Source organism: Trichosurus vulpecula, chromosome 5, assembly GCF_011100635.1.
Source record: "Trichosurus vulpecula isolate mTriVul1 chromosome 5, mTriVul1.pri, whole genome shotgun sequence".
Classification (NCBI taxonomy): domain Eukaryota; kingdom Metazoa; phylum Chordata; class Mammalia; order Diprotodontia; family Phalangeridae; genus Trichosurus; species Trichosurus vulpecula.
The window spans coordinates 74,730,389-74,747,649 of NC_050577.1; the positions used below are offsets into that span (position 1 = coordinate 74,730,389).

General features: G+C 40.3%; 1 protein-coding gene across 1 annotated transcript; it reads left to right on the top strand.

Moving 5' to 3' along the window:
• The first annotated feature begins 1,313 nt into the window (after positions 1 to 1,313).
• GJD4 (gap junction protein delta 4) lies at positions 1,314 to 7,528 on the top strand. The gene is made up of 2 exons (XM_036761901.1): positions 1,314 to 1,402; positions 6,173 to 7,528. Exons 1-2 carry the CDS (start codon positions 1,339 to 1,341, stop codon positions 7,342 to 7,344), a joined length of 1,236 nt encoding a protein of 411 aa, XP_036617796.1. The 5' UTR covers positions 1,314 to 1,338; the 3' UTR covers positions 7,345 to 7,528.
• Positions 7,529 to 17,261: the final 9,733 nt, after the last annotated feature.

The following is a 17,261-nucleotide window of genomic DNA, read 5'->3' on the forward strand; positions in this document are numbered from 1 at the left end:
GTGTCTGAGGCCTGATTTGAACTCAGGAAGATGAGTCTTCCTGACTCCGCTCAGCACTCTCCCTCCTTCACCACCTAGCTGCCCTCCCACAAATAGGCAGAACAAGAAGAAAAAAAACAACAGAACATTGTAAGGTCGCAGTTTTCATTCTTGGTTTATCCAGGTATGTAGGGTAGTTTCTCATGAATGATGGAATAAGGGGAATGAGGGAATTTGGGATACAAATATGATATGACTAGGCCCATGTAGTCCCATTCAGACATTCATGTATAGGAATTTGGTAAATAGATAACTGTACTAGGTCCTGGAGGGCCATTCCTCCAAGTTTATCATCTAGTTAGGGGAAAAAATGAGAAATATATCCCTGAAATAAGGAAGAATAATAATAAAGTAAATTATAAGGTAGGGCAAAATAATATATTAATGATATGTATTCTTAAGTGTTGTAGGAATTTAAAATAAAGATGATGACCATTGTGGTTTACGATCATGGAATGCTTCGTAGAGGAAATGAGTATGAAAATCAAAAAGAAATCATCGTGAGTCCTCCTAATTAGAGCTTGGGGCAGGTAGGTGGTGAAGTGGATAGAGTGTTGTACATGGAGTCAGGAGGACCTGACTTCAAATCTGCCCTCAGACAGCTATATGACCCTGAGCAAGTCACTTAACCCTGTTTGCCTCAGTTTCCTCTTCTGTAAAATGAGCTGGCAAAGGAAATGGTAAGCCACTCTAGTATCTTTGCCAAATAAACCAAATGGGGACATGAAGAGTCAGCCATGGCTAAATTGACAGAACAGTCAGAGTATGAATGTGGAAGAAGGGGATAACCAAGAAAGTAACTCCTTTTTGGAAAGAAAAGCTTGTGTCCCTTGAATCTTTCAGTTACTGACCTCTACTCTTCTGGGAGTGAGGTCATTGATATTTTTGGACCTCTAATAAAATTGCATTGCACATATTCTGAAGACACCTGACTCTCACAACTGAGACATGGGAGCAAGGCCAAGAGGTTGGAATGCCCTGGAGAGGGTAAGAATAACTCACAATGGCTTAGATATCTGCTGTCATCTTTTTGTCTCTTTACAGCTGTCAGGAAATGGGCAGCCTTGGAAGCAATCAGCTCCCCAAAGTTTCAACCTGAGGAAGACGAAATTGAGCTCCTGTCAATGAACTCCTCACCAATTCTTTTTTTTTTCTTTTCACATTTTCAGGCTTAATCGTTGGGCCTCTTTCTAACTAAAAACAAACATATCCTGTGGGATTTTCCCCATATTCTTTTGGTCTGGAAAGCACCACATTCCAAGATCTCTTGCAACTTGGAGTTTGGGGAATTACTGAAATATGGAACGTTGGGACTTGCTGGGGTTTCTGATCATTACGTTAAACTGCAATGTGACAATTGTGGGTGAGTATTTTCTTTTTCAATTTCTCTCTTTTCTCCCTTTACCAAAAATGACAAAATTCAATCTCTCTCCTAGAATATGACTTAGTTTCCAGTTTTTAGTTTTTCTGGTTGAGCTTGAAAGAACATGTCCCCCCCCATAGGTTCTAGCTGTGTTTCCTTTATTCTATTACATTTTGTTCTCATTCCACTGTGATTACTTACGAAGGTCTTTAGTGAAATGTAGTTTGAAATCTAACCAACTCTCTATTCATTGACACAAGTGCTGTGTTTGAAGCCTGGAGCAGGTGGGAAGGGGTATTTTTATACTGTTATTACCTTACTCAAATTACCAGGAATGGAGACAATTTTGCGAAAATAAATCATGGTTAATTCTCAAAATATCTCTTTCTTCTACCATATTTCCCATTTGTTTGTAGGTGTTTTAAATATTTAGTTGATACTCTGCTTTCTTATTCCTTTGAAGAGTTTCAACAAGATGCACTTGTGTTTTAAAAGTTTTTTTTATCATGTGTTTATTTTACCCTTTACCTTTCATTGCTTCAACAGGCAATAGACTCCACACCCTTTCCTGCCTGTCCACCCTCTCCCCATTACATGTGATAGTCATAGGGCCATTGATCTATAGCTGGGAGATTATGATTTGAGCCTTACAAATCACTTAGTCCAACTCCCTCATTTACATATTAGGAAACTGAGGCTTGGCAGCTAGGTGGTACAGTCAGATCTGAAGTCAGGAATACCTGGGTTCAAATCCAGCCTCAAACATTTACTAGCAGAGTGACCCTGGGAAAGGTACTTAACCCTGTTTGCTTCAGTTTCCTCATCTGTAAAATGAGCTGGAGAAGGAAATGGCAAACCACTCCAGTAACTTTTTAAATCATTATTTATTTATTTAATATTTTTAGTTTTCAGCATTAATTTTCACAAGAGTTTGAATTACAAATTTTCTCCCCATTTCTGCCCTCCCCCCACTCCAAGATGGCATATATTCTGATTGCCCCATTCCCCAGTCAACCCCCCCTTCTGTCATCCCACTCCCCCCATCCCCTTTTGCCTTACTTTCTTATAGGGCAAGATAGATTTTTATGCCCCATTACCTGTATATCTTACTTTCTAGTTGCATGCGAAAACTTATTTTTAAACATCTGCTTTTAAAACTTTGAGTTCCAAATACTCTCCCCTCTTCCCTCCCCACCCACCCTCCCTAAGAAGGAAAGCAATTCAACATAGGCCACATGTGTAGCATTATGCAAAACCCCTCCACAATGCTCATGTTGTGAAAGACTAACTGTATTTCCCTCCCTCCTATCCTATCCCCCTTTATCCAATTTTCTCTCTTGACCCTGTCCCTTTTCAAAAGTGTTTGCTTTTGATTACTTCCTCCCCCTATCTGCCCTCCTTTCTATCATTCCCCCCTTTTTTATCTCCTTCTTCCTTCTTTCCTGTGGGGTAAGATACCCAATTGAGTGTGTATGTTATTCCCTCCTCAAGTCAAATCCAATGAGAACAAGATTCACTCATTCCCCCTCACCTGCCCCCTCTTCCCTCCCAAAAGAAGTGCTTTTTCTTGCCACTTTTATGTGGGATAATTTACCCCATTCTATCTCTCCCTTTCTCCCTCTCCCAACATATTCCTCTCCCATCCCTTAATTTGATTTTATTTTTTTTAGATATCATCCCTTCATATTCAACTCACCCTGTGCCCTCTGTTTATATATACACACATATACCTCATGAATCATACACATCATCTTTCTATGTAGGAATGTAGACAAAACAGTTCAACTTTAGTAATTCCCTTATGATTTCTCTTTCTTGTTTACCTTTTCATGCTTCTCTTGATTCTTGTGTTTGAAAGTCAAATTTTCTATTCAGCACTGGTCTTTTCACTGAGAAAGCTTGAAAGTCCTCTCTTTTATTGAAAATCCATATTTTGCCTTGGAGCATGATACTCAATTTTACTGAGAAGGTGATTCTTGGTTTTAATCCTAGCTCCATTGACCTCTGGAATATCATATTCCAAGCCCTCAGATCCCTTAATGTAGAAGTTGCTAGATCTTGTATTATTCTGATTGTGTTTCCACAATACTCAAATGGTTTCTTTCTGGCTGCTTGCAGTATTTTCTCCTTGACCTGGAAACTATGGAATTTGGCAACAATATTCCTGGGAGTTTTCTTTTTGGGATCTTTCTCAGGAGTAAATTGGTGGTTTCTTTCAATTTCTATTTTACCCTCTGGCTCTAGAATATCAGCGCAGTTCTCCTTGATAATTTCTTGAAAGATGATATCTAGGCTCTTTTTTTGATCATGACTTTCAGGTAGTCCAATAATTTTTAAATTATCTCTCCTGGATCTATTTTCCAGGTCAGTGGTTTTTCCAATGAGATATTTCACATTGTCTTCCATTTTTTCATTCCTTTGGTTCTGTTTTATAATATCTTGATTTCTCATAAAGTCATTAGCTTCCACTTGCTCCAATCTAATTTTTAAGGTAGTCTTTTCTTCAGTGGTCTTTTGGACCTCCTTTTCCATTTGGCTAATTCTGCCTTTCAAAGCATTCTTCTCCTCATTGGCTTTTTGGAGCTCTTTTGCCATTCGAGTTAGTCTATTTTTTAAGGTGTTGTTTTCTTCAGTATTTTGGGGGGGTCTCTTTTAGCAAGTCATTGACTTGTTTTTCATGGTTTTCTCACATCACTCCCATTTCTCTTCCCAATTTTCCCTCTACTTCTCTTACTTGCTTTTCCAAATCCTTTTTGAGCTCTTCCATGGCCTGAGACCAATTCATATTTTTCTTGGAGGCTTTTGTTGTAGGCTCTTTGACTTTGTTGACTTCTTATGGCTGTATCTTTTGGTCTTCCTTGTCACCAAAAAAAGATTCCAAAGTCTGAGTCTGAATCTGAGACAGTTTTTGCTGCCTGTTCATGTTCCAGCCAACTACTTGACCCTTGAGGTTTTTTTGGGGTATTACTGCTTGTAGAGTAGAGAGTACTTTGTTCCAAGCTTGAGGGGCTGTGCTGTTGTTTTCAGAGCTATTTCTACACAGCAACCTCTGCCACACCAGCACTCATTCTCCCCCAAGAACCACCAACCCAGACCAGACTCAGAACTTAAGCAGGTTCTGCACTCCTGCTCTAATCTGCCACTTAATTCCTCCCACCAGGTGGGCCTGGGGCTAGAAGCAACTGCAGCTGTCCTCAGAGATGCACCACCTCCGCTGCCCCTGGGGCATTGGCTGAACCGCAAACTCCTTTCACTCTGTCCCCGCAGCTTTTCCCACTAACCTTTTCTGTTGTCTTTGGCATTTGTGGGTTGAGAAGTCTGGTAAGTGCCACAGCTCACTGATTCAGGGTGCTAGGGCCTCTTCCCCCGGCTCCTGGTCTGCCTGGTCTGGGTGTAGCCCACGCTGGGCTCTGCTCCGCTCCCTTCCCAACTCCATGGGATAGACCTTACCCAGCGACCATCCAGGCTGTCCTGGGCTGGAGCCCTGCTTCCCTCTGCTATTCTGTGGGTTCTGAAGCTTTAGAATTTTTTCAGAGCCATTTTTATAGGTTTTTGGAGAGACCTGAGGGGGGAAGAGCTCACGCTAGTCCCTGCTTTCCAGTTGCCATCTTGGCTCTGCCCCCCCAACTCCAGTAGTTTTGCCAAGAAAACCCCAAATAGGATCACAAAGAGTGGGACAGGGTTTAGAGACATGGAGTGACTTGTCCAAGTTCACACAGGTAATAAGTTGCAGAGATGGGATTTGAACTTGAGACCTCTGACTCCTGGTACAATGTTCTTTCCATTGCACCAGTGTTTCCACTCTCTAGACACAGAACCTGAGCATTTTAAAAGTTGCCTTGGCCTTATCCAATCGATGTAAAATGGTTCTTCGAAGTTAGTCTCCTGGGTAGATTTTGAAAAATTTTTGATTTCCATTCGCTGATGATGCTAACTTTCACAGACTTAGATCTAACTAAATTAGAGCTAGTTTGAATCACTGAACAGTCAGGACTATCAGATACATTTGAACAAGTTTAGTTTGTTTATTTTGAAGCACAAGCAGCAATGTTAGATTCTAATGGTGTTCCCCAGAAGAAGTTCTGTGGATTGCCTCTCTGAACAGATATTAACCACATCCATCTGTAATACAGACAATTACTGTGTGGAGTGGAAATCCCTAAAAAAAATAATTTATTCCCTTAAGTTGGTTATGTATGTCCTCTGTGATCTTGTTTACACCATTAGCTGGCTTAGCAAACAGTTTTTTTTCAGAGACAATATGAAGATAGATTTCAGCTCTACCCATAGAGAATTAGACTTTTTAAAAGCTCAAATTAGTGGAGGCTGAATTAATGAATGAAGTCTTAATATATGGTTGTTTTTTTTTGCCTGAAAATCCTGTAGCACTTTAAAAACTAAGACAGTCTTAGTTTACAAATGGGAAAATGGAGTCACAAGAAGCTTAAATGCCCTCTTCAGAATATCATCCATAGACTTGGGATTTATAATAAAAAACAACAAACAAACCAAAAAAAGTATACTCTCCTCTCTCTCTCTCTCTCTCTCTCTCTCTCTCTCTCTCTCTCTCTCTCTCGCTCTCTGCTCTCCTCTCTTCTCTCTCTCTCTCTCTCTCTCTCTCTCTCTCTCCCTCTCCCTCCCTTCCCCCACCCCCCCAACACACCCTTTTGTCACTATGATATTGGCTCCTCATGTTCAAACAATGTTTCTAGAATTTTATTTAAACTTATTTGACTGTAATATTTTCCACCTCAATTTGCTCTTTTCCAGGAAAGATCTGGCTCATCTTCACAGTAATGCTGAGGATGGTGGTAATCATTTTGGCTGGCTACCCAATCTACCAAGATGAACAAGAGAGATTTGTCTGTAATACTTTGCAGCCAGGATGCTCCAATGTATGCTATGACATGTTTTCTCCTGTTTCCCACTTCCGCTTTTGGCTGATCCATAATGTGTCTGTTCTCCTACCATACATCATGTTCAATGTTTATGTCCTTCACCAAGGAGCCCTACATGCTGCTCTGGGGGCCCCCCAACCAGATTATTGTAGAGGGGGGCATACCCTCTCTGGCCAGAGAACAGTGAAGGGGCTCTACCCAAGGCCTGGCTGTTCTCATCTAAATGTTCCTGACTTTTCCACTGCATACATAATACAGCTTCTCCTTCGGATCCTGACTGAAGCAGCTTTTGCTGGTGCCCAATACTATCTCTTTGGATTTTGGGTTCCAGAACGATTCTCCTGCTACCACTCTCCTTGTACAAGTGTGGTGGATTGCTACATCTCCAGGCCCACGGAGAAATCAATCATGATGCTTTTTATTTGGGGAGTCAATGCTCTATCTTTCCTCCTAAGTTTTGTTGACCTGACTTGTAGCATGCAGAGATGGCTAAGACGGAAGCATCTAGCCAAACAGGTGATAAAAAAAGCTTGTGTCAATGAAGAGCATTGCTCTCCAAACATCTCTCCTGGTAAAGCTGTGAACTATTTGACCTCAGAGGTAGAACAGGAACCTTCACACCTGGTGAAGAGATCTAGTCCAATCAGTGAGAATGGTGAGTGGCCTGAGTCTAGAGGGGAAGATGTATCTCTTCATCCTATGGTGTGGCCTAAAGATATGGCTTCCAGGTCAAACCTTAACAGCCCAAGCAGTAAGTCTTGTTCATCAGGAAGAATGGCTTTTCCAGACGAAGATGGCAGTGAGGTGATGTCCAGTGGTGGTGAACAGCAAGGGATAGCTTCTGAACAGCTGCAGGGCAGACCTGTCAAAGAGATGGCCCAGGTTCCCAGGCCCAAAGACAGCCCCCAGTTTGGAGAAGTTGCCTCTGCTCCACGAAGCAGACTTGGAGGGCATTATTCATCAAGCGAGCTGAAACCTTCTGCCTCTCAGGTGAGCTATGGCAGCCCTAGCTACCTGAGGATGAAAAAGTCTGAATGGGTATAAAAAGATGATACCCAGATGGATATGAAGGTCTGAGAAAGATGGCCTAGCTAAGGCCTCCAGTATCAGCAGCCATAGTTATGGCAAATGGAAACCACAGGAAAGATTCAACCTTATATTTGGCACATGCAAATATCTAGGGAGGAATAATGAGCAGAAAGCAAATCTGGCCATGGAGAAAGACAGACTGTACAGGAAACTCGGACCGGTTCTCTTCACAGATTTAATTTTGATAAGGTCGGCTGCTGGAAAATAAGATTTATTTTAGGCTTTCTAAAGTTTGGATACTGTCCCAAGAAATATCACTCTAAGTCCACAATATTACTTATTTTGATGGTATTTTTTGTTCCTACTTCCCCATGAAAGCCTAACTATAGGCAAAAATGATTCAGCTTGGGCACAAAATAGAATTGCAAAACTAATTTTAAGCTTATCTTCAGTAAGATGATTGAATAGTTTCCCTGAATACTTTAAAGGGATATCACATGGGACCACTTTGTTTGAAAAAGTACAACATACACCTCAAGACTTTGTTAGTGCAAAAGCTGAAAAGTTGAGACTGTATCAGTGCCTACAAAAATATCACTGAATGCGTAGACCCCATTGACAACATTCAGATGCCAACCAGGAAGTGTATAATGAAAAAACTGGAGAGTTTTAGGTCGCTGCTAAGCATATTTTTGTCATGTGGCGCTAGAGTCTGGCTAATAATCTTCTAGCATGTTTAGTATGGAGGGTTCCCCTTGTACTCATAGAGCTCAATTGTGTTTTCATGGGTCATGGGGAAGTAGTTCATTGTTTTCTGGATGAGAAAAGGCCTAATGTGAATCAGATTCAAAGAACTTTAGATTTGGTAGGAAACAGCTACCATCTTATTTGACCTCCTCATTTAAATAGTTTTAATAACCATGGATGTTGCTGCATAAGCTACTTAGCTCTTACATGGTACTTCCTCCTATCTGGAAGGGGAAGAGATGAATCTCACACACCCCAGCCTGCTTCCTCCCTCTGGATCTTGCCCTTCCTATTGTGGAGGCTGGAAATCCAATCAGCTACAACCTGTTATAACTACTAGCTGACTTTTACGGCAGTATGGTGGCCCTCAGGTGCATTAGCCACTTTCCCTGATGTTTCATGGAGTTTATAGCCAATGAAAAGTTATTAATACAATCGCAATAGCTCAGAGCTCCCAGTTAGGAAAGTTCCAAACATTCAGACAGAGGTTTGGGTTTCTTTCTTAATTTAAAGTTTTGTCTCTACCTAAATCTTGGCTTCTTTATGTTTGAGGCAATAATCAAGATATGGGAAATGTTTAGGACTCAGGGGTGGGGAACCTGTGGCCTAGATTGGATTCAGTCAAAGGGCCGTAGTTGAGGACCTAGAGGGCCACATGTGGCCTTGAGGCCACAGGTTCCCCCCTCCTGGTTAAGATACAAGAAGTGAGTAGACTCTACTAGTGTCTCTTACTGGGCAGGCATAGGAAGGAGAACTTCAGGAATTAAAATCTTTCTTTTGTTGGGGGAAGATTGGATGAGGTGAGCTCTACTGATAGTTTTAGTCTGAGCTTTCTGTTTTGAGGTGCTTGCATGGCCTGGTAGCCCCCCTCCACGTCTCCTTTATTCTATAAGAGCTCAGCTCTCCTTTCAGATTCACTTTCTCAGTTTCTCCATTACTTGTTGTCCCTGTATTGACCCCACTTTCCGGTTTGGCTCATTGAAGCCTAGTTAAGGGAGACTGGACATATTGCCTCTTCCCTGCTGCTCAATTCTTGCTGTCACTACTTCTACTCTTGGTCTCTCAAAGGCTATGTATGTCCCCCTTCAAGAACTCCCTGATGTGAGCATGACTCAAGTGTACCTTCCAGATTAAAAGCTGAAATTGCCCCAAATATCTCTCAGGGATGAGAATTGAATGGTTGTTACTCTGAAAGACAAACCCAAGGATGCCAGTCAGTTATCAATCCCTTGCTATGCAGTAGTTAGGAAACTGAGGCACTTACCTAAGGTCACACAGCTAGTCAAAGGCAGACCTTGGATTCACACTTGACTCTTCTATGAAATTCAAACCCAAGAGCTATTTCTTCTAAATCACTCTGCTTTCAGAAGGTATTGATTGGTGTGCTCATCTGGATACTTAATAGCATGACATCCACATGCAAGTCTCTTACTCAACTTCCTCATCTGTAAAATAGAGCTAATAACACTGGCCCTGATACTTTAATAGGCCAGATGACCATGAGCAAGTCACTTAAATTCCTAACCTTGGTTTCTTCTTCTCTTAAATGTGGATAATAACAGCAGCACTGCTTACCTTGTGAAGAAAGCCCTTTCTAAGCCTTAAAGAACTATATAAATGTGACCTCCTCCTACTGTTGCTATCATCACTTAACCCTTATTTGTCTCACTTATCTGTAAGATGGGAATAATAAGAGGGTTGTGGTGAGGCTCAAGTGAGATGATGATTGTAAAGCACTTAGCACCAGGACTGGCATATAGTAAGTGTTATGTAGATGTTAGCTGTTATCATCATCATCATCATCCTCATTGCATCATCATTATCATCATTAATAGAAAGCCTACTAGCTTTTGGATTATCTAGACTTTTAAAAACCAGCATTACTAGTTAAATTGTAATATTACAATGTAAGCCACAAAGATTACACACTTAACTATATTACATCTCAGTATGACAGAACTATCAGGATTGAACGTAGATTGAATTTTTTAAAAAAGCCTATCTTATACTGTTAAGTATGGCGGATGAATAAATAATTCACGGCTCATAGGATGGTCCAGATTTTACTTATTTTTCTATGTTTCTACATTGTTGTTCTACATTTGTTTCAGTTGTGTCTGACTCTTCTTGACCCTATTTGGGGTTTTCTTACTAAAGATACTGGAGTGGTTTGTCTCCAGCTTATTTTACAGATGAGGAAGCTGAGGCAAACAGGGTTAAGTGACTTGCCTAGCATCATACAACTATCCTTTAATGACTGCATAGTCTTTACTCTGTGGAAGAGGATTGTCTTGCTATTTGAATACTGTAATATGATTTAATATGATTTCTTTATCTCAAAGTTATTAGTTGAGTCCCTAGGAGGATTCTTCACAAAGTTTTATGGTTGGAGTCCAAGAAATCTTCTAGCACCAATGAAGCCTATGATTGAAACTGACCATCAGGGCCCAGGAGCAGTACTCCTGCCCTAAGACTCAGTGTTGCAGGCCTTCGTGCATATAGGCAAATGCTGGAGGGTAAGTGGGAAAATTGGTACACTAATGCCCTGTTGGTGGACCTGCGAACTCACCCAACGATTCAAGACATTTCCTATACAAATTATATATACTCTATATATGCACTACATATTATTATATATACATTATATAGATATTTGTGTGTGTGTGTGTGTGTGTGTAGGTAGATGGCATGTTTGATCATGAGTCCTTTGGGATCATGGTTGGTCATTTTATAGACCAAAGTTATCAAGTTTTTCAAAGTTGATACTCTTTACTAATATTGCTGTTAGTGTGTACAGTGTTCTTCTGGTTTTGCTCACTTCACTTTGCATCAGTTCATGCAAGTCTTCCCAGGTTGTTCTGAAACCATCCCCAACATCATTTCCCACAGCACAATAGTGTTCTATCATAATCATATAACACAACTTGTTCAGCTATTCATCAATTTGTGGGCATCCCCGAAGTTTCCAATTCTTTGCCACCCCAAAAGAGCTGCTTTGGGGGCATAGACTTAGTACGGGTATCACTGGGTCAAAGGTCTGCACAGTTTAATAACTTTGGGGGCATAATCCCAAACTGCTTTCCAGAATTGTTGGATGAGTTCACAGGTCCACCAACAGGGCATTAGTGAATCTATTTTCCTACTTACCCTCTAGCATTTATCATTTATTTGGGGGGGGGGATCGTCTTAGCCAGTCTGATGATTATGAGGTAGTACTTCAGAGTTGATTTAATTTGCATTAGGTGGCACAGTGGATAGAGCACCAGGCCTGGAGTCAGGAAGACCTGAGTTCAAATCCAGCCTCAGACACTTACTAGCTTTGTGACCCTGGGCAAGTCACTTACTTAACCCTGTTTGCTTCAGTTTCTTCATATGTAAAATGAGCTGGAGAAGGAAATGGCAAACCACTCCAGTATCTCTGCCAAGAAAACCCTAAATGGGGTCATGAAGAGTCATAAATGACTGAAAAACAGGCCAACACATATAACACAATTATTAGAGATTTAGGGCACTTTTCATATGGCTATTGATAGCTTTGATATCTTCCTCTGAAAATTACTTATTCATATCCTTTGACTACTTATCATTTAGGGAATGGTGTTATTTTTTTGTATTTATTTTTATTTTTAGTTTACAACACATGGTTCTACATAATTTTGAGTTCCAGATTTTCTCCCCTCCCTCCCCGCTTCCTCCCCAAAATGGCGTGGAATCTCATATAACTACCACGTATAACTTTGCATTGAATTGATTTATACACTAGTCAAGTTGTGGAGAAGAATTATGACCAATGGAATGCATCATGAGATAGAAGAAACAGAACGAAAAAAAAAACCCAAAACAAAAACAAAAGAGAAGAAAAAAAGGTGAGCATGAGGTGTGCCTCAATCTGAATTCAAACTTCATAGTTCTTTCTCTGGATGTAGATAGCATTCTCCATCGTGAGTCCTTTGGAGTTGTCCTTGCACCTTGTGTTGCTGAGAAGAGCGAAGTTTGTCAGGGTTGGTCCTCACAGAATCCATATATCTGTGGTTGTGTACAATGTTCTCCTGGCTCTGCTCCACTCACTCAGCATTATGTCGTGTAGGTTTTTCCAGGTTGTTATGAAGTCCGTATCATCCCCATTTCTTATGGCACAATAGTATTCCATTACCTTCATATACCACAGCTTGTTCAGCCATTCCCCAATTGATGGGAATCCCTTTGATTTCCAATTCTTGGCTACCAGAAAAAGAGCCACTATAAATATTTTTGTACATATGGGTCCTTTTCCCGCTTGTGTGATTTCTTTGGGATACAGCCCTAGAAGTGGTATTGCTGGGTCAAAGGGTATGAACATTCCTGTGGCCCTTTGGGCGTAGTTCCAAATTACTCTCCAAAATGGCTGGATCATCTCACAACTCCACCAGCAATGTAACAATGTTCCAATTTTCCCACATCCTCTCCAGCATTTATCATTTTCCTGTTTTGTTATTTTAGCCAATCTGATAGGAGAGATGTAGTATCTAAGAGTTGTTTTGATTTGCATTTCTCTAATCAGTAGTGATTTAGAGCATTTTTTCATATGCCTATAGATAGCTTTAATTTCTTCCTCTGAAAACTGCCTGTTAGGAGTAAAGGCTGATACTATAAGTAATTTGGGAGGACAAGGAATAGTTTACTTATCAGATTTATGGAAAAGAAAAGAATTCATGACCCAACAAGAGTTAGAGAGCATTACAAAATGCAAAATGGATAATTTTGATTATGTTAAATTGAAAGGTTTTGTACAAAAAAAAAAGCCAATGCAACAAAAATTAGGAGGGAAGCAGAAAACTGGGAGAAAATCTTTACAACTAGTATCTCTGATAAAGGCCTCATTTCTAGAATGGTGTTATTTTTAATGGAAAAAATTATTTTGAAGTCCATAAGATCCTCAAAGCAGCTTGGGCATAGGAGATGCACATTGTGAACACCTCTAAATCACCACAATGGCTCTGGAGGGTAAATCAAATTAACAAGAATTTCTTGTGTGCTTATGATATGCCAGGGAACTCTCCAATTTTATGGATGACTATTAGTGAGTAATTGGACACATAATGAATGATGTGTTGTATGTGTGTGGTGTTACTGAGATATCATTTATTCCTCTTCCCCACCATAATCTTGAGTATGGTGTCAGGACTATGACATCATAACCTTCTTTGGGTATCAAACCTATTTTTGAGAGGTTCAAGGGAAAGAAACTCTTCAGCCTCCTTCAAGGTCCTATTTTAAACCAAAAGACTCAAACTATAAAATCATACATTTCTTCCTATTTTCTCTTTTCTCCTTACCTTTCTACAGTCTGTCCCGCATGCCTGAAATATATTCCTTATTCACTTCCACCTCTTGGAATTCCTAGTGTTCTTGCAGGCCCAGCCCTTCTATATTCATGTTCTACCCAAGCTCATAGTAGCTTCCCATCAAAATTATCTTCAATCTTTTTTTTTTTTGGTATACACCAACATACACACATGTTGTTTCCCCCAGTTAGACTGTAAGCTTCTTGAAGGTAAAGACTATTTCCTGTTTTGTCTTTGTATACCTAGGTCCTAGAACAGTACCTGGTACAAAATGGGTGCTTAATAAATGCTCGTTGATAAATTGTCTTTGAAAACAAGTCTCATTTTTGCTGGCTTGACCTCAACTCCACATTGGATACACTCTCTAGGTGAAGATAGAGCCATAATTGGAAACCTGAGCAAGGTAAAGACATTTGGGGGTAGAGAGATAGAGGGTGATGTCATGAGAACAGGAGAAAGGACTCTTGCCCCTCTGAGGGTTGGAGGGGAAAGGTAAGCCTAGGAGAGTACACCATAGTGATGGGAAATTGAGAGTGGTGGCTGTGATATATGATGACCCAGGCTACAGGACACAGGGTAAATTATGCAATGAGACTTTGGGAATGGTGGCTGTATCATGCAGCAGCATGGGCTAGCAGAAGAACTACAGATGGAGAGATAGTGGGCATTCCCTGGATGTTGGCGCTCTGAGGCAAAGTCCCATTGGTCCCATGTTATTATAGCTTTGGGTAAAGGATATTTCATGGGCATTGAACTTTTGATAGGAGCTAGCTGCTAAGTCACCCAAAGGGTGTTTTTTATAGTCCTTACAATGTAATTTTACTTTTGTCCATATAGTGCTATGTAGTGTTCTATTGTTTCATATAAATATAATTTTACTGAACTAGATTTAGAGCTGTTTGAGAGCAGAAATTGCCACCTGGCCTTCTTTAGCATCTCCTATCACCCCTTAAATAGGGCTGACTACATAGTAGTATTTAAAAAATATTTGATAACTCATTGACTAATCTCATAGAGAAGGCCAAGCATATTTATGTTCTCTCATTAGGATGAAGTCAGATTTTATAACCTTTGGAAGCCTTTCTGCTCAGAAGCCAAACCAAGAGGTCTGACCTAGAATTACAGCATTCTCTCCTTCTCACTCTTCTCCGAAGGGAGAAGAGGATGAGGGGCTGTTTAGTTCAGGTTTACTGAGGTCAATGTCCAATCTCTCCTTCTATCTCTTGGAACCCATGTTTCTCTTCAAGGCCCAACTCAAATACTACTTCCTACCAAGTGGCCATTCCTGAGTCCCCTGGTTGGCAGTGCCCCTTTCCCTAGCCATTGGATATTTATATTTTGTATTATGATTTAGTTGTAAACATGCTGTATACTTGCCAGTAAAATGGATGCTCCCTGAGAGCAGGGGTGGTCTAACTTGACATTTGTGTCCTCAGGGTCTAGCTTAGTGTCTGGCACTGGTAGGAATTTAATACTTTCTGATCAATTTGATTACTTTTGATTCTATATAAATTTTTTTGATGATTTTTGTATATTTTTTGATTCTTTGTAAATTCTGGAGCTTGTGAAACTTTCTCTCCCTAGGAAAAAAGTGCTCTTCAATTCCATTCAACATATATTTTTGAGCACCTACTATAGACACCAAGGAAAATGCAAAGGTGAACATGGTATGGTTATTGTCTTCAATGAATTTTCAGTTTAGTTAGCAATGGGCAATAATCCATGCATACAATAAGCCTAATACAATGGAGATTGCTTAGTATTTTTGTGTCATATTAAAAGTGGGTGAGGGTATGACATGCTATGAGAGCTATTAGGAGTAAAGGATCACTTCAGGGGAGGAGAGATCATGAAAGGGTGATGTTTGAGTCAAGCCTGGATATATAGGCAGGATTCCACTTGGTAGAGATGCGGGGGTAGAGTATTCCAGGAATAGGGAATAAGAGTATGAGTAAGGAGAGGGAAAGGGGAAAGAAAAGGAAAAAGAACATAAAAAAGAACAGAAAGTACTGTCAAATTTTCTCCACAATGCACTAGAAGCCTTGTAATTCTGAAAACTCACTTCACTCTTGGTCTTCATACATTGGAAGTACCCTCTGTCTCTGTGGTCCCAACATTTGAGTAGCTGGTTTCTCCCAGAAGCTCTATTTTAAAGAAGTCCAGGGCAGCCATGTCCTCACTCATCTCCAGGCTGTGCTCCATACTCTCTTGGACCTTCTCTACCCACCCTCCCCACCTTCTCCCCATCACTTTTTCTTTGACAGATACCTTCATCTCTATCAACATCCCCCTTTCAGCTACTTTTTATTTATTTTCTTCCCCTCTAGACTATAAGTTCCTTGGTGGCAAGGAATGTTTTTCTTTCTGCGTGTATTTTATTCTCAGCCCTTAGCATGGTTCCTGGAGCATAGGAAGAGCTCAATAAATGCTTGTTGACTTGTTCTTGGCATGTAGGCTGGTTCGGTTAGACCATAGAGTTTGTGAAGGAAAGATGTGAAAAAAGGAAGGTTGAATCTAGATTGTGAGTTGTGTTTAGGGCAGGGATACTTTCATTTTTGGTTTTGTATCCCAGGTCATTAGCATAGCCTTTAACATAAAAGAGATGCTTAATAAATGATTGATGAATAAACGAATGATCAGACTTATGTATCAGGATAATCAATATGGCGGTGATATATGGTGGAGAGAGTAGAGGCAGAAAGAATGAAGGCCAAGAGAGCAGTTAGAAAACTATTGTCAATAGTGCAATCAATGGTCCCCTAAACTAGGGTGGTGATAGGGCATGACATGAGGGCAATGGATGAGAGAAACACTATGGCCACAAGACTTGGCATTTGTTCGGATATGAAGGACAAGGGGATGAGAAAAAGAACTCCAAAGTTTTCCACCTGGTTTACTAGAAGAATAGTGACAGGCATAAGAAAGGCAGTAAGGAAAGGAAGTTATACAGGAAAGATGTGTAAGTTCAGCTTAGACCATACTGAGTTTACGTAGTTATTCAATAGGTCAGCAGAAATATTAAGAGTTAGAAATGATTTCCAGAGAGAGGTAAGGGCTGCAGATTTGACTACTGCGTGTACAGCCAGTGTTTCATAATGTTTAGTGGATAAGAGAGGATGGAGGAAGGAGTACAATTGAACTGATAGTGAAAAAAATATATGTTGGTTTTGAAAAAGGTTGTGGGCATTAGAGCAAGCAATAAGGACCCAGATGGCGCACTGAGATCGTCGAAACGTCAAAAGACCTGAGCAAGGCTAGATGGATCCAAGAGTACTAACTGGACCCTCTAATAAAGGTCCTTACTTTGGAGTCCATGAACTTGGTTTTTTTCAAAAATATTTTTAAACTGTCATCATAATTGGTTTCTTTTATAATCATATGTATTTATTTCATGCATTTAAAAACATTCTTCTGAGATGGGTGGTCGATCCATAGGCTTCACCAGATTGCCAAAGGTTTCTACGACATGAAAAAGGATAAGAACCTCTGCAATATGAAGAATTTATGGAGGGACATGGGGGTAAAACATGGGCAGCTTGCACGGGGGGGTGCAATTCCCACATATATGACATTGTGAGTCTGCTGAAATATTGAGCACATGGAGATTCCATCACACATATGCGGATCTTTATGAGTATCTATAATAGGACAAACAACAAATTTGTTAAACATCTATTAATTATACCGCATGGTTCTTGGAGACACGCATAGCCAAAAATGGGCATTGCTTTTTTAGGTCTGGGAAAGATACTTAAATGAACCACTTAAATTTATAAAAGAAAAAAAAAGACAACCAACATCTCATCCTCCCATCTCTTAGCTTAAAAATATCCAACAGATAATAGCCAACACTTGGCAATA